The sequence below is a fragment of the Eutrigla gurnardus genome (genome assembly GCF_963514095.1).
Source record: "Eutrigla gurnardus genome assembly, chromosome: 10".
NCBI lineage: Eukaryota > Metazoa > Chordata > Actinopteri > Perciformes > Triglidae > Eutrigla > Eutrigla gurnardus.
The window spans coordinates 13,002,223-13,017,976 of record NC_139924.1 but is presented as its reverse complement, the minus strand read 5'-3'; the positions used below and the strand labels follow the sequence as shown (position 1 = coordinate 13,017,976).

At 43.0% G+C, this 15,754-nt stretch overlaps 1 protein-coding gene across 5 annotated transcripts in view; it reads right to left on the bottom strand.

The window, feature by feature from the left end:
• LOC311019999 (neurofibromin) overlaps positions 1-15,754 on the bottom strand; it is a 65,798-nt gene that overhangs the window by 29,877 nt on the left and 20,167 nt on the right. The window contains exons 18-34 of one of the 5 annotated variants that reach the window (XM_084019707.1): positions 15,503-15,576; positions 15,329-15,412; positions 14,703-15,089; positions 14,294-14,433; positions 13,172-13,294; positions 12,608-12,691; positions 12,387-12,503; positions 11,925-12,106; positions 11,619-11,830; positions 11,206-11,367; positions 10,830-10,927; positions 9,473-9,608; positions 6,942-7,004; positions 1,903-2,061; positions 1,460-1,557; positions 808-954; positions 542-688 (exon numbers count right to left, since the gene is read on the bottom strand). In XM_084019707.1, the coding sequence (XP_083875833.1) occupies positions 542-688; positions 808-954; positions 1,460-1,557; positions 1,903-2,061; positions 6,942-7,004; positions 9,473-9,608; positions 10,830-10,927; positions 11,206-11,367; positions 11,619-11,830; positions 11,925-12,106; positions 12,387-12,503; positions 12,608-12,691; positions 13,172-13,294; positions 14,294-14,433; positions 14,703-15,089; positions 15,329-15,412; positions 15,503-15,576 (2,413 nt within the window). Of the gene's footprint in view, positions 1-541; positions 689-807; positions 955-1,441; positions 1,558-1,902; positions 2,062-6,941; positions 7,005-9,472; positions 9,609-10,829; positions 10,928-11,205; positions 11,368-11,618; positions 11,831-11,924; positions 12,107-12,386; positions 12,504-12,607; positions 12,692-13,171; positions 13,295-14,293; positions 14,434-14,702; positions 15,093-15,328; positions 15,413-15,502; positions 15,577-15,754 lie in introns of all 5 variants that reach the window. The other 4 variants (XM_084019706.1, XM_084019709.1, XM_084019708.1 and 1 more) reach the window with 4 other exon arrangements.

The window sequence follows — 15,754 nt, the reverse complement described above, 5'->3', positions numbered from 1 at the left end:
GGTTGTGGGACTTTGTGCTGTTGTATCACACTTCAGGATTTGTTAGATACATATTTTGTAATATTTGAGACTATGATGTAATTATGTATTTAAAAGCAGTTTACACCCAGGAATCAACTCAAATTCTTACGGCAGACATATTTCCCCATGGATTATAACCCAAAGGTGTTGTTTTTACTCTGACATATTGTTATAGCTTTTGTTTTCAGCTGAAGAAAACTATTGACAGAAAACTTCAGTTTTAGAAAGACTGCAGGAAACACCAGCTAGAAAAGCACATTGGTATGAACTTCAGCATGAGGTCGTAGTGGTTGCTGCTTGGAGGAAACTACAGAGGAAACACCCTAAACCCAGAAACCCAGGGGTGGTTTAAGACATTTATCACTGAGAGATCAGAAAGCACACACAGCTTCATCATAGCTGTGTAATCTGACTGTCACAGCTGATAATCAATGATGGATGAAGGGCCCCATCCATGATATATTCTGTGACGTGCTTGTATTGGGAGTTACATTATATTACAGGAAGGGATGAACGCTACCTTGTCATGAACTCCTCAAACTTGGAGCTGGTTAGGTTGAGACTGGACCAGTGTGTGTCAGCCACAGGTTTGTGTTCAGGTGGTCCCAGGTAAGCCAGTAGGGTGGCCATCTTGTCAAAGGGTCGCCTGCCAACAGCCTTGTGGTCCCTGGAAATGAGATCATAATTAATCATTTGACAAAAAGAATGAGTGGTAAAGACTGCGTTAATAATTGAGGACATACAGCAGAACACACTGGTGTGCTGCATGAAATCATCTACCCTGACCTGTTACTGGAGAGGTACTGGCCGATCCTCTCCTGGTTGTTCCACAGCAGGCGGTGGAGGGCGAGCACATTACTGTCACTGATAAAGGACAGGCTGTGGTTGACCGAGTCGCTGGGCGGGGAGTCAGACGCTATGTCCAAGAAAAACCTGCGATGGAGACAAGATTCAATGCATTCAACCTCTAGACAAAGGATACTATTCAGGCACAACACTGCTTTAGTTAAAGATACCCTGCATGGTTTGTACACTAGTAGTTTTATCATTAGAAGGATCTCACAAAAACTCTAGCTGAAAGTAGGTCGCATGAGATGTGTGGCTGAATTAACCACACAAGAACGGTACTTTTTTTTTTTTAAATACTTAAATTTCCCAACTTGGGATCAATAAAGTAAATCCATCTAAACCACAAGAAAAACTCATATTTATTCAAATGCGGCTGACATTTATGACACAATACGATCATTTACTAGCTGAACATGAATGCAGTGTCATGTGTCCCTTTTTTTTTGTAGCCATGGCAACTAGGCATCTAGTTTTAACCCTAGAATGAACCATCTTGTTCATTTATGCACAGATGATTTTATGTGAAGAAAACATTTCTGTGTTCATGGACTGAATGAGGGTAATTAGCAACATGTTCCAGGTGTCTTACCTTCTGGCTGAATCAAAGTTGCTCTTAACAAAGTCATTAAAAGGCCTCATGTGTTCTTCTTTCGTAAACAAAACATGGTTTGCAATGCTCTGCAGAATCTTAAGGAAAAGACAGGAATATACAACATGAATATTACAACAAAACAAATCCACAAAACAAACTCCTAGACTAAGCAGAGGTTTGTTCCGAAACTTGACTGGACTGGACCTAACAAGTCTGAGCCAGAGTGGTTTCATAAAGGTCAGAAAATGAACAGGCACATAGCATGACTGAGATGTTGTTACTAAATATGTATCAATAACACATTTTAGTCTATGTGGATTTACTGTGCTCTATATGGCCACTTTTTAAACACAATCACACCAGTATGACTTAATCCCCCGTTAAATAAAGCCGTCCTAAACCCAACTGCATCATAAAACCGGTCTCTTCGTCAGGCTTACCTTGGACATGAGTTTGAGACCCCGTTCTATCCTGGGTAGGGGCTTCTTGTCCAAGATGCCGGCCTCATAGGGAGACACAATAGCGGGGTTGACAAAGCGCAGGAACATGGCACTGCCCACCGCGCCAATACTGTTCTGTGGGAAACGCTGACTCACCACCTGTGTGAAGGAGGATGGCGGGAACAAGGGAAGACAAAGGAAGGGAAAACAAAGGGGAAATGTAGAACAGATGGAACAGAATAGAGAGGTTTGAGCAAAGGGAAAGAAGAAATATTGAAATGGATTTCAGTACATGAAAGAGCAAAGAAGGGAATGATGAAAATAACAAAAATAAACATGAATCATTGTGTGTAACAGAGCAGAGGAAGGTGATCCATGGCCAAAACAGTAAAAGATGTCGGGTTCAGAAGGAGGAGCGGTGGAAGAAGACATATGAAGAGAGACTTAGAAACAATCCCAGGTCATTTTGGGCTGTAACCAGATTCTTAGTCCAGTTACAGCCCAACAAAGAGGAAGAGCAAGACAAGCAAACCAACTGTCTCCTCTTCGTTGGTGAAGGATGAAAACTGGACGTGATCAGAAAAAAAGAAGGTGGATGACAGATGCAGAGCCATGAGTTGTGGTGCAAAGCGGTTGCCGAGCCGTACGGGTGAAAGATAAAAAATCACATCTTTCTTTAAAGCTTATCAGGGCTGTTTGTGACACGTGAGAAGCTGCAGAATCGACAGTTACTTCTGCAGAGTTCAGTTCAGTCTGTTTTTAATAAAACCTACTGACCATTTATAATGCCTTGTTGTATTTTATGCCAGTGTCCTACAATCTACCGCAAGGAGACTTACAGGTCTGAAATCAGATGGGTCTGAAGTATTGCTGTCCTTTTTAGGGATAAGAGAAATTAAAGCTTCATTAAATGTATCAGGAAAAGAGCCCGTTTCACACAAAAGTGTGAAAGTACACACAAAATATTTCTTAATATTAAACCGGGAAGCCAGCCAAACCTGGTGACTTGCCAGAAACTTCTTCTTCATCTAAAGTTTTTTCATTCTTTCATTCTCTTCCTTTACTTTTTAAGAGTGAGCAATGATATTCCCTCTTATATATGCATTTGATGCTTCCCAAACAGAGGACATTTTTCCTGTGGAACCAATATTCATTTCAGGATTTATGATCCTCTGACAATGTGTTGCTAAATGATTCATCTTGAAGCAACGTAGTATTAAGCCTCCAACAACCTCTTTTAACCTTATCTGTATTCAAGTCAACATGCAAATCCACTGTTCCGTGGTCACGGAGCGGTCCACTACCGAGTCTATTAACGCATTCGATATCAGAAGAATGAGACTTGTGGCAGTGAGGGTAAAATGTGTATTCTCTCTCACGTGGAGTCACTAATCTCCATATATCCACTGAACTCAATTCCATTGCCAACATCTGGATTGCAGCTATATCCCTGGGTGAAGATTTACCACTGGGCTTACTCTTATCAATCATCCATTACCTGGTTCAAAATCCCTCCCAGTAGAACTTGATCCTCCATATTTCCTATCACTTTATCAATCATCTTGAGATCATTCAATCTTCAATGTTAGGTGGGTATATATTGCATAACACAGTCCAAATTCCATTGATCAGGGCTCAAATACTAAAGTCTTCCTTCCCAGTCACTGTTTTATCATTCCGTTTGCTTTAGTCGGAACCATAAAGTTTTCGTTGCCCACAGAGAGTTTGAGGCCTTGCAGGACTCTCTGGAGTTCAGCCAGCAACAGAATCCTCAGAGAGTCTGTAAAACCCCTCACTGATGGTGTTTCACTTCTCTCAAAAGGAAAAAAAAAAAAGGAAAAACGATGATTCTAGACAAACAAGTTAGAGGCATGGGGGATATTTTGGTCTTCTCGGGAAGACCTGAGCGGGCAGAGGAAGACCCGGAGGAAGATCCGGAGGAAAACCCAGCGGAGACGGAAAAAGGCTTTTCTACAACAGCAAAACTCCCTCCAGACACCGTGAAGACCGTCACCTTCCACCGGATTCACCACCCAAACCCCACTAGCAGAGTCTACCACAGGCTCACTTTGTTTCTTTCTCATTTTCTCTTTCCCCTGTGCACTTGTTTCCCTCTTGTATGTGTTATTTCTACATGATCACATCAAGCCTCTCTTTGTATTATGTCCAACACTATTTACAAATCGTACACACGCTGACAAACGCGCACACTCACACACGCATGTTTCACATATGATTACACACACATTCACATTTTTGCTCTTGGGTGATGTACCTGATGGGTACAGGGGTTGCTGCCACCTTGTTGGATGGTGGCTCTACCCCTCGACAGATCCAGGGTTTAGTTTAGGGATGGGTGACCTGGGGCTCGTGCCTTCCCCCTCCTCTCCTGGAGATGCGGGGTTGCAGCCTGGTGGTGGGGATCCACCCGTGCCTCCTTCTCTATGACACGCCCCCTACCTGTCCCACTGTGTCCCACCACATACACCCATAAGGTCTTGGAGGGCGGTTGTGATAGCCGGCAGGGGGAGGGTGGGGCTACTTCATGGTGACCTCATCCTTCGCCTCTACTGTACTGCCCCCCAATTTAATCTCAAAATAGACAATTAGGGCTTGGCAGACAAACGGGGCATCTTGAACAAACCCACTGTCAGCAAACATTGGTGTTCCCCAATTTTAATGCCACACTGTAGCCTTCCATGTACCACAAAGCCACCTAATTACACAACTCAAACTATCCCAAGCACTGTTAAATGTACCTGTTAGCCATCATCGTCAAACCTATAAATACCCTGGGACTGTAACTACAATGTCAGTAATAGTGTCAAAATAAGGTTGTCCAAAACATTATCAGGCCTACTCAAATAAACAGTCTATACATGTACAAAAAGAACATAACCCTGTGCAAAGTAACTCAAATCAACTGACTAACCACATTGGCCCTATACACAACCATCATATAAGTTACCATACTTCCTCATGTTTTCAATATCGACTGCCATGGTCCTCTATGCCACATCTTGAATAAACGTCTCCGCCCCCTTGCTGTCCCGAACCGTTTTCTTTTGTCCCTTCCATGTAAAGATAAGCGTTGCAGCGGACACCAGCCTTTGCCTCACATTCAGCTCATGCAGGTATCTCTTCGACAATGCATTTATGTTCTCCGCTAGCTCTCCGGTCGGATGCTCATAGAATGCTCTAAAGGGTGTTCACACCAAACGCAAAGTGAATCGAGTTGAAATTGACGCTCAACTGGAGCAAAATATTTGCATGAAGCCGTGTTGAGATTCTCCTCCTGTCATCAATCAGAAATGGAGAGAAGATATATGGTAGCAGCTTTTGGTCTCCCAGAGCTCTACGATAGAACCTCATATTCGTAACTATGTGTAGAAACCAGAGACTGTCTATCGTACAAACAACAAGGTCACTGCCATATCGATGTCTAGATGATGTTATTTTACGTATTGATGGAGCAGCTAATATGTTAGCAAAGTGTAGCTCTGATAGATCCAAACTCCATTCAGAAATCAAGCATTTTAAAGGTTGTTTGCTTGTCGTCTTGCAGACAGACTTAAACCATGACTTTGGACTTTTTTATAAATTGTTGTCTTTATGTAGTTATTTCAGAATCCTTTTTATCCATTTATTGCAATTAAATCACAACAAAATTGTTTGTTTTGGGTTCATATCGCTGTAGTAAACCCGCTGATGTGTCTTGTTTTTCCACAGTGAGTACAGCTCAGTGAAATCCACCGAGTACCTCGGGATGATGTTAAGAATTCAAGACAGGACGGCATTTGGTTTCCTGGTGTAGTTGGGACTTCACAACATGTACAACGCAGCAATAAAGGTTATTTCAGCCATGATTGATGAAACCTTGTTGGCGTCATGAAGGCGAAAATTAGCTTCACGTCTGGTGTGAACATAACTCAACACTAGGTCAGGGTGAGAATGTAAAGGCAAATTAATAGAGCTTGTCAATGGTGCTGCATTTTCTCCAGTGACCTCAACAATTACAGTACAGTAACTTCCTCAGGTGTCATGTTTATATACCAGTATGTTTACTTTGCAACTTTGCCATTAAGCCCCAATCCTCCTCTAGTAGAAATGCCTATGATTTACTGAGTTCTTATTCTATTGATGCTATGGATCTCTTACTGATCATAGCTTTCAATCCTGTAACTAACTTAACTCAAAGCCAAAATGAAAGGAATCCTCACTGGCAACACAGCCACTCTAATGCTTTAATAACGTACATCAACACTGTTGCTTCATAACCAATCAAATATAGAGGTCATTTTAGGTGGGGCTTCTTTGTATTTGATCATTGAGAAAGAGAGACATGTTGGGTGTGAGCACTGAGAGTCAAGCAAAAGAGTTTAAGCAAGAGCAAATCTGCCAATGAGCATTTCAATTCTCAAGTGAGTGACACGGTTTTGTGGGAGGGCACTGGAGAAAAATAAAAAGTAAATCACTCCTAAATTCAAAGCACACTGCCCTAAACATATGGTGGAGAAAAGAGAGACCATTCAGCCGAAGAATCCAACCCATGACAGAGGAAGGCCAGTTTTTCAGAATATTTCATCAGGACCATTCATGTCGTTTATATAGTGAGGCACGCAGGTAGGTGTGTGTGTGTGTGTGTGTGTGTGTGTGTGTGTGTGTGTTGGGGCGGTTGACTTATTAAAATAAGTCATAAAAAGATGAAAAACCATGATTTGAGTGCAGATGAAATGTTCTGAGAAAATGTCTCCTGGAGAGTAAACACCAGTCCAGAAAGAAAAGACAAAAAGAAAATGCCACGGTTTCCTGGAAACTGTTAATTGAAAATACATCAAATGGTGCTGATATTAGTACAATGATTTTAAGAGAGGGTTGTAGACAAAGCTGATATGAAGAAAAGAATAAAACATTTCCAGAGACACACCAAATCAAAACTGTATATAAAAAAATGAATAAATAAAATGGATAAAATGCAAAAAAAGCTTTTTTGGTTTAGGGGGAAAGTGTCTGAGGGAAAATAGATTCTCCAAACTTACTGCTTTTTTGTTTTCCTTTTTTTCTTTTACTGTTGCTTTACTCAGTAGAGAGTGGCAAGTAGCCTACAGAACAGAGATGAGCACAATCATGGTCACAGCACCAGCTACACACACACACGCACCCACACACACACACACACAGGCACACACAGGCAGCACAGCCCTAACCATTCAACATGTACGCACATTCACATCTAGTAAAACACAGGAAAATCAAAGCTGCCGTTAGAAAAGTGTTCATCGCTGCTCAGGGGTCTAAAGCGTATCCATGCATGCGCTAGCGTGGTTTGACTTCAGCGGACTGCGTTAGTGCGTGTGTGTGCCTACACAGTTGCAAAAGGAAATCCAAGAAGGAAAGAATGAGAAATCAAAGATGTCAACACATGGAAAATACAACATTTGTATGTGTGGGTGTGAAGCGTTCTGAATTAGCAATACGTGTAACACCTTGATAAATTCATTCAGTTGTTGAGCGTGAGTAGACGGAGCTGAGGAGCTTCCTTTCCACTGTGGTAAGGCCGAGATAGCAGCTGAGATAGCAGCAGCAGCAGCATCAGCAGCTGCAACAGCAGTGTGAGGCTGACATTCAGGTGGAGAAGACGTGGAAAGTGTGTGTGTGTGTGTGTGTGTATATTGAGTTCACACTACAATAGTATTTGGTAAATATATACGGTGATACAGGCCAGTCAGTTGCTGTGATCACACCTAATCCATCAGTTTTGGGCATGGACAGTAGGGACCAACATTTTTAATTGGAAATAATTTTTTCATTTGAGCTCCATATTAAAACTCATGGTTAAATGGAAAGGTCTACATGGAGCTGCCGGGTTTGGATGTTTTCTGCAAAAAGAAATCCATTTTGATGGACAAAGAAAGCATGAGATATGGAAGATATCTGCACTGATCTGACAACGGCTGTGATACTCTGTGAGATGAGTGTACAGCAGCAAAATGGAAGCGGATGGTATTTATTGTTGAAAACATCACATTTCAGTGTTCATAACATCAAGCAACTTTATTATCGGAGGTGAGTATGGCTTTTTGTAAAAGACCAGAAGTTAAACCACACCTGCATCCATGGATTAAAAACTGGAATGCTTAGCTCAGTTCCCTGCTTGGCTAATCTAATGTATGCATTTCTTTGAGTTGTAAGTCTCTCTCCAGGGAGCGCCCTGCTGGTCTTGAGGTTACGGTTCTGTAGTTCACATCCGGCCCGAGACCTTTGTTGCATGTTGTTCCCATCTGTCTCTCCCCCCTTGTTTCCTGTCATCTCTCTACTGCTGTCTATGACAAAATAAAGGCACAGAATCCTCCCGTTTTTCGCAGTTATTTGAGATCCTAATAATGATTTGCTGATATGGCAGGAAGAGTGCGGATGATCTTTTCTTCCACCATCCAACAGATGCACCAAGTAGAGTAGAGATGCTGATATCATGACAATGCAACGGATTAGGTGTGATCACACTTTTTTTTCCCCCATGAGAGAATTACTTTATAATTGTGTGCGTTTTATTTACTTACTCACAATGTGTTCACCATCGCATGAATCACTGCAGTGTGATTCACCATCACATGTTATCCAATAGTCAATGAAACCTGTTTTAACCCATCCGAACTTGGTTTTCTTCAACCAGAGCCCATTTTACTAGTTTTTGCCACCATCAGTCATCCCCATGTGGTATAAACATGTGATCTGTATCAGGATATGATATCTGGACAATAGCACTGGATCACAGGCATTTACAATAACAGCTGCTCTTATGCTGTTATGTTAGTGTTTCTAAGGCGTTTATAGCATGTTAGTGTTTCTAAGGCGTTTATAGCATGTTAGTGTTTCTAACGCGTTTATAGCATGTTAGTGTTTGTAACATCCTTTTTTTTCTGGTCGTGCCTTCTGCCTACAACGTGCTTAATCTGAAGAAATGCTTGATCAATTGAACAACAATTTACCAACTGATAACATATTAAAGTCATCTTGCAAGCAAAAACATGCCAAATATTAACCAATTGCAAATGTATTTCTCTTTGTCTTCAAATTGAGTTCATGTTTTGATCAGATTTTTGATCAAAAATCTTAATATCACCCCGGGGCTTTCGGAAATGATAATGGGCATTTTTTTCAATACTTTATGTAATTGCAAAGACACTTTTCATTGTTGGCTGCATTCCTATTTGGGTAGTATTCCTGCTGCTTATATAATGTGTCAACTGGAAAGCAGCACTTCTGATGAACTTAAGTGAGGAAAGTGAACAATTAATTGTCACAATGGCAAAAACTAGGAAAACAAGGTCATGTTTTAGAATCACCTCAGTGTCCTGGATCTAAAATGTCGAAACACTGAGCACGTGGAAACAGAAAGGTCTGGCTGTATTGGTCCAGCAGCATGTATGTAGTTAAAAGGTATGTAGAGAGAGAGGCAGGAGCTTGAAATGTGTAAGTGATACTGCACAAATAGGTAGGGGCAGAGAGGCTGGGTGAGCAGCTGGGCGCCGTGGTGGAGTGAGAGGGGGGGAGGAGGGGGGAGATCTACCTGGTAAAGACAGTGGCAGACACTGCGGAGCTGTGGGGGGAACTCGCTGGAGGAACTGATGATGGCCTGGAAGAACCGCTCGGTGATCTGCAGCAGGTTCCTCTGGTTCTCTTCCAGGTTCTCACCTTGTTCCAGCCTGATGAGACACACACACAGATATTGTCTTATAACGCTGGTCACTTATGAGTCCAACTTGTTAGTAATAAGTAGGAACTGTAAAGTAACTGTGTTCACAGTTCCAGTGGGATTCTTCAGGGTTCTAATCCAAACACAAAACTTGACTTGCAAAAACACTGGCGTAGTCGGAAATGTGTCAATGGTGTAATTTATTATGCTGGCCTGCCAACGTGAAAAGAGTGAAAATATTTACAAAAGATGGACAAATTTGAAAAAGTGGAAAATACTATATACAAAAAAAAAAAAAACAGGACTGACTGGAGTTCCTCAATAAATCTTACACTTCAACGCAGGGAAAAAACAGTGTAATTCCATTTTGCAGTCTGGACACCCCATAGCTGTTAACTCCTCTGTAACCACACCAAGACTTTTCTATCGCCAACTACAATATATAATCTATTGTTTAAACTAATAGCCACTCCCTCTGGGCATATCCCTCACCTCCAAAAACACAATTTATAATTATCAGCAGAGGGGAAATGTAAAGCTCCTACATATCCATTTTCCACACTCTTCTACCCAAACACAGTAAATCATAATTAACAATACAACATATTTAGGCTGGTCACATGACCTAGAAAGTGTGCAGGTGTTTTTGGTGCTGTGATGCGAGACAGCAAATGTAACATCTGCGGACAATCAGTGAAGATTTACATTTTTTGTCAATATTTCATGGGAAACTTCCATATCAGATTGTATCCACAAGATAGTGGCATTGTTCAAGTAATTGTTACATTATGGTAAATTAATACGGAGTATGCTGCGTTTCATTGTAATCAGAAATCGGTAACTTCCAACTGCTGAGTCAGGCTCCCTCTAGCCTAAAGTGTTTGACTGGCGCAGCCAGGTACGTTTCATTACTGCTGACTCACAATGGAGGATAAAAAGGCAGAGAAAGAAGACCATTCATCTTCCAGTCCCGAGAAAAAGAAACAAAACTAATGGAAGTGAAGAAGAGCAAGTAATCAAGAAGCAAAGTGACCGTGAATGAGGGAAAACGACAGACTTCCTTTCAGTGTGGAGCATTTGAAAGCATCACGCAGATGAGAGACCGTCGACACATCATTTACTGTCATATCTCCAAGTATATGTCAGAATCAGAAATGCATTGATACCCAGGGGAAAATTGGGTTATATTACATCTACTATACATCATCAGAGTAGGGATTCAGATGCTTACCTGGTGGGGTCCACCTCAAAGCTGATGTGTTCAGGGGTGTTGATGACCCCTCTTAATAAAGGCTCTAGTAGCTTCTGCAGGTATGCTGCCCCATAAACCTACAAGACAACACAATATACAGTTGACATACTTACAACATGCCCTATTAGGGTGATGTTTGAGGCACGACTTAGGCATTTCTTTTTTTTAAAGATTATTTTTTCGGCTAGAGCGCCGTTCAAGCCTTTTATTATTTTTATACAGACAGTGTGCAAACAGGGAGAGAGAGGGAGAAGACATTGTACATGGGCGGCTGCCCTAACCACTGCACCACCGGCTGCCCCAGAATTAGGTATTTCTAATTATTTCATGGAAGGAGTCGTTCTGTGTTTTCTACCTTGAAACAGAAGGTCATTATTTTACTGGCCAGGCTGTTTCCTCTGAAGAGAGTCTGCATGGAGTCGGCCAGCTCCACCTCTTTGGAGAACATGTTCCACAGCAGCTGGTAGAGGAGGTGGCGGGAGTCAAACAGCGTCACCAGGACTCGGGCCAGCTCATCCTGGAAATACAACAAACACATGCACATCAAAGCTGGAAGGTTTTATGGATATAAGTCAACCTTTTAGACTTTTATTCCACATAAAGTAAAGTTATGTATTGTTTTACAATATACCTGTGCTGAGTGATCAATAAAACCGTTAAGGATAAAAACATTACAACTCTGATCACATACTCCAAGTTGAGCGGTGGTATTTAAGTTGTGTGCCCAGTGTTTTTGAAACCAATCCTTAATCAAGAAGAGGTACACACCCACTGGGACCCAGGAACCACATTAGCCAGTGCCATGGCAATGGGCAGCTCTCCCTGGTCTCCCATCATGGTGACCAGCTCCACCAGCCTCTCAAAGCGGTCAGCCAGAACCGTCTCTGCCAGGGTGTCAAACTCCGTTCCCTGCTGCAGGATCTTGGTCAGCACTTCCATGAAGGTGGCTCGAGTCTGGAGGTCCTTGTGGTAGCCCAGACCTGGAGGAGGAACGGGAACACTCTGTTGGTAACTTCTATGACCAAAGCAAAACTTCTCAAACGCTACGACCAGTGGCGGTTGTGGCCGACTCACCGATAGAGTGCATGAGGCCACTGTCCACGTTAGCGTTGAGCAGATTGGACATGGCCAGGACGGTGCAATGGCGGAGGGAGGCCAGACGGCGTGACATTCCTCTCTTTCGTCCCCCCACTGACTGACCCTCATCTTCCACCTCACTGCAGTCGTTCAGCAGGTTCATGAACAGTGTGAAGTACCTGGACAGCACCACAAAGAACACATTCATTAGAAAAGATATGCCCATGCAGTTGGGGGAGACACCATTGTGGCGCTATGCAGCGTTAAACCGCAAAGTTCAGTATAAATATATTGAGGGGTCTTCTTTCTGTGATAATGGCAGGATGTCCGTGTAAAAATGCCTAAGGATTACCAGGACCTGGATGACTGAGAACATCCAGACATGTCATCTTCAGTTAATATTAATTTCTGATCATATGTTACATCCATCGCCCTTCAGGAGTGCACCGGTGTTCTTACTTGAGGAAGAGCTGAGATTTGGCCTCCATCAGTTCTACTCCATCTCCCTCCTCTGGCTGAAGGGGAAGACCAGCTAACAGAGACACAACTGCCTCCATACTGGCCTGGTCCAGGTCCCTGCACAGGCACACAAACATACACACACAGGAAGCACACAATAGTGAGGAGGGAGCTCTCTCAGCTCCTTACAATGCATTAGTTAACATGCAACCGGGCTGCACCTTGTCAGACACTTGATGTCATCATCAGCAGCTTGGTTGGAGGTTCCCATCACCCAGTCGGTCAGGTACTCCACCATCTTGTTCCTACAAACGACAGCAGCATGAGTGAAACCTTCCAAACTGACCCAGGAGAAATAAATGAGTATCTGAAGTAGAGGGCAGTGAAGAAGAGGGAAACATAAATCCAGGGATGGGACGAGATCCCAATAAGTTGATGTGGTTTATTTGGCAGGATAATCATAAATATCGTCATAAGCGACTTGAAAAAGTTGTCTAGTTCACAATTATGGTTGAGAAGTTAAAAATAGAACCTGAAAATGCAGGATACAATAATACATTTCTACTTATTCTGTATTTACAGGGAAACCTTAAGATTTATGATCCTTTATTTAGATGATTTGGTTGAAAAGATGCGTCTGTGATTCCAGTGTACTTGAGTGTCATTTTATAAGTTTTAATCATATCTTCGTGCTTATCCTAACAAAATGAATGAATAAAAACCTGATGTTGATTCGTAGAGTTGGCTGTCATTGACCTGTAAACGTCATGCGTGCCGTCACTGACCTGAACTTCATTTCCTGGCAGAAGGACAAGTCATCTCGTCTCTCCATCATCACCTCCACCAGCTGGCACAGCTTGGTTTTGATCTGGATTGCATGGACGGCGTTGCCCAGGATGCGCACATACCTGAGGGATGGAGCACAGGTCAATAACCTCAGAACACTTTGTCCTTTAAGTCACCATACGATCAAAAGCAATGCTGTGATGTTTGCCAACATCCAACAGATTGAGGCAGAATCTGTTGGTCTTACATCTGTTGACCAGTAAGGTTCCCTCTTCGCTGGGCTGGACCAGTATCTGGTTCAGTTCTCAGACTCAGAGTGGAGTAGTGGACCTGACCACCAGGCTCATAAGATGGCTCGATGAAAAATACCCACTATTTCAGTTTGGCTGCCTGCCTGTTGCCTGCATCAAGGGTGCCCTTAAATTACTACAACACATCACATTAATAAAATGTTTCAATGTATGACTGGTATTTAATCAAATCAAGACACATGGCACCATGTTTTGTCGTATGTATGACATTCTCATCTGACTCCAGAAGCCATATTTGAACTGAGACTGGGTTAACGCACCCTGCATTAACCCAGTCTCAGTTCAAATATGGCTTCTGGAGTCCGATGAGAATGCCATGCTTGATCTCTCTGTGGCCCTCCACTGATTTCTGGTCAGTGACTTCGACCCCTTCCCACTCGATGCTGACTGGTTTTCCGTTCTCTTCTCCGGGGCCTTTTCTGTTTCCCCATAGCTTTTACATTTGATGTCATGCGCATTGTTTAGGGCATCCTCGTGGCTGGGGTTGCAGCAATACACCACGGTATATGAAATGTGATCGTTATCATACCATAAACATTTGCTAATAACTCCGGCCATGGCTGTCGCATAAAAACTGAAAGCAACAGAGATTATAATATTTTAAAGCTCTCTCTCTAATGAGGCTTTCGAGATGAGTATGGATACTTTTCTGCAATACCATGTGTGTTGAAGAAGTGGGAAAATTGTAACAGAAAACAGAAACCGCACCTATACATTCTGAAAAGGCAACGGCCAATAGGGAAACTCCAACTTGACAAACCAATGGTATAACTGCATCACTCACTCACTCACTCACTGACAGCTACTGACCTGACCAGGTTGAGCATCATGGTCTCGATGCTAGCCTGTCCCAGGTGTTCAGAACTGCCCTCTGTGTGGTTATCTAACAGGTTCTTCATGATGGCTATGGTCTGCTCCACAAACTGGGTGTTAGTGTCATTGATAGGAACCTGGAAACAGGAGAACTACTTAGTACATTTCACACAAAAAAATAGATAAAAGCAAACCAATACAAAACAGCTGATCTTGGATAAGAATAGGAAATTGTGTTCGATTGGATCGGACATGGATTACTATTTTTTTAATTAATCCAATAGTGTATCAATACAGGCAGATTTGGAATGAAGTTAATATTTTATATTTAATATCTACTAGAATCATCATGGTGCACGCCAAAGTGTGATTTTGAAGAGCTGCTAAAAACACTGCCTCCACTCACCGGTCCCTGCGTGTCAAAGAACTTGCCGATGCTGTTCCTCAGCTTATTGAAAAGCATGGGGTAGAGAGCGGGGCTGAGCTCCAGACCCAGCAGGTCTTTCACGTTAGTGCGAACGTGGAGGCCGACCCTGTCGTGGCCACAGACCAGAAGGGCCAGCAGCCGGTCCAGGAAGCGGCTGACGGGCGTCTCGCTGGATGCCGATGAGGAGCAGGAGGAGGCTGAGGCCACGGGGTTAGACACATCACAGGGCCCCATGGAGATCATGGAGTGTTTGCGCTCGCTCATGGGGCCCATAGGTGGGCTGTAGGTGGCTGGGCCGGGGGTGCTGCGCTGCTGGAGACACACGCCACCCAGAGCACACAGGAAGCCCGTCATGTTGATCCACTCCTGCTGTGGGGAGACAAAGAGGCACTGAACGACAGGAGCACAACACCGGAGAGGCAACATCTGTGAGGATAAGAGGAATGACCAGGAATGGATTACATCGCCACGCCATGTTGCTGGTCAGTCAGGATGTCTTTAAACATGGAGCAAACATCCGACACCTCCTTAGATCAAACCAATGCCATCATATCATATTAGATCATAACTCCATCACTCTACGGTAGCTTCTTTAACATGCTTACCTGCCCATCATCTGCCTTGTTTTTAGGAAAGTTGAGAATCTGTTTGGTGACCTGGTCCCATTTAGTATATGTGTCCTCCCAAGCCTGAAAGTGGATGAATAGACAATCAAATTATAATAGTGCACGAACAGAGGTGAGGGAAAACTGAGTTGCTAGAGTTGAACTCAACGTTACCTCAATGTTTCCTGGGGTAGGGTGCTCTATCCTCCTTAGCAACGCCATCACCCGCTTCTGCAATGTGGACCGGCCTGTGGAAATGAAACCACAACTGTTAAACCTACAGAATTTGTACAAAATCTCAGAGAGAGGAATTACATTGAACTCAGCGCTACAACTGGGAATTTTATGCACCATTTTATGCGCCATACTTTCAAAATACCCATTATATCAGCTAATATCCATAGTCTGGAGCCATTATCTGGTAGA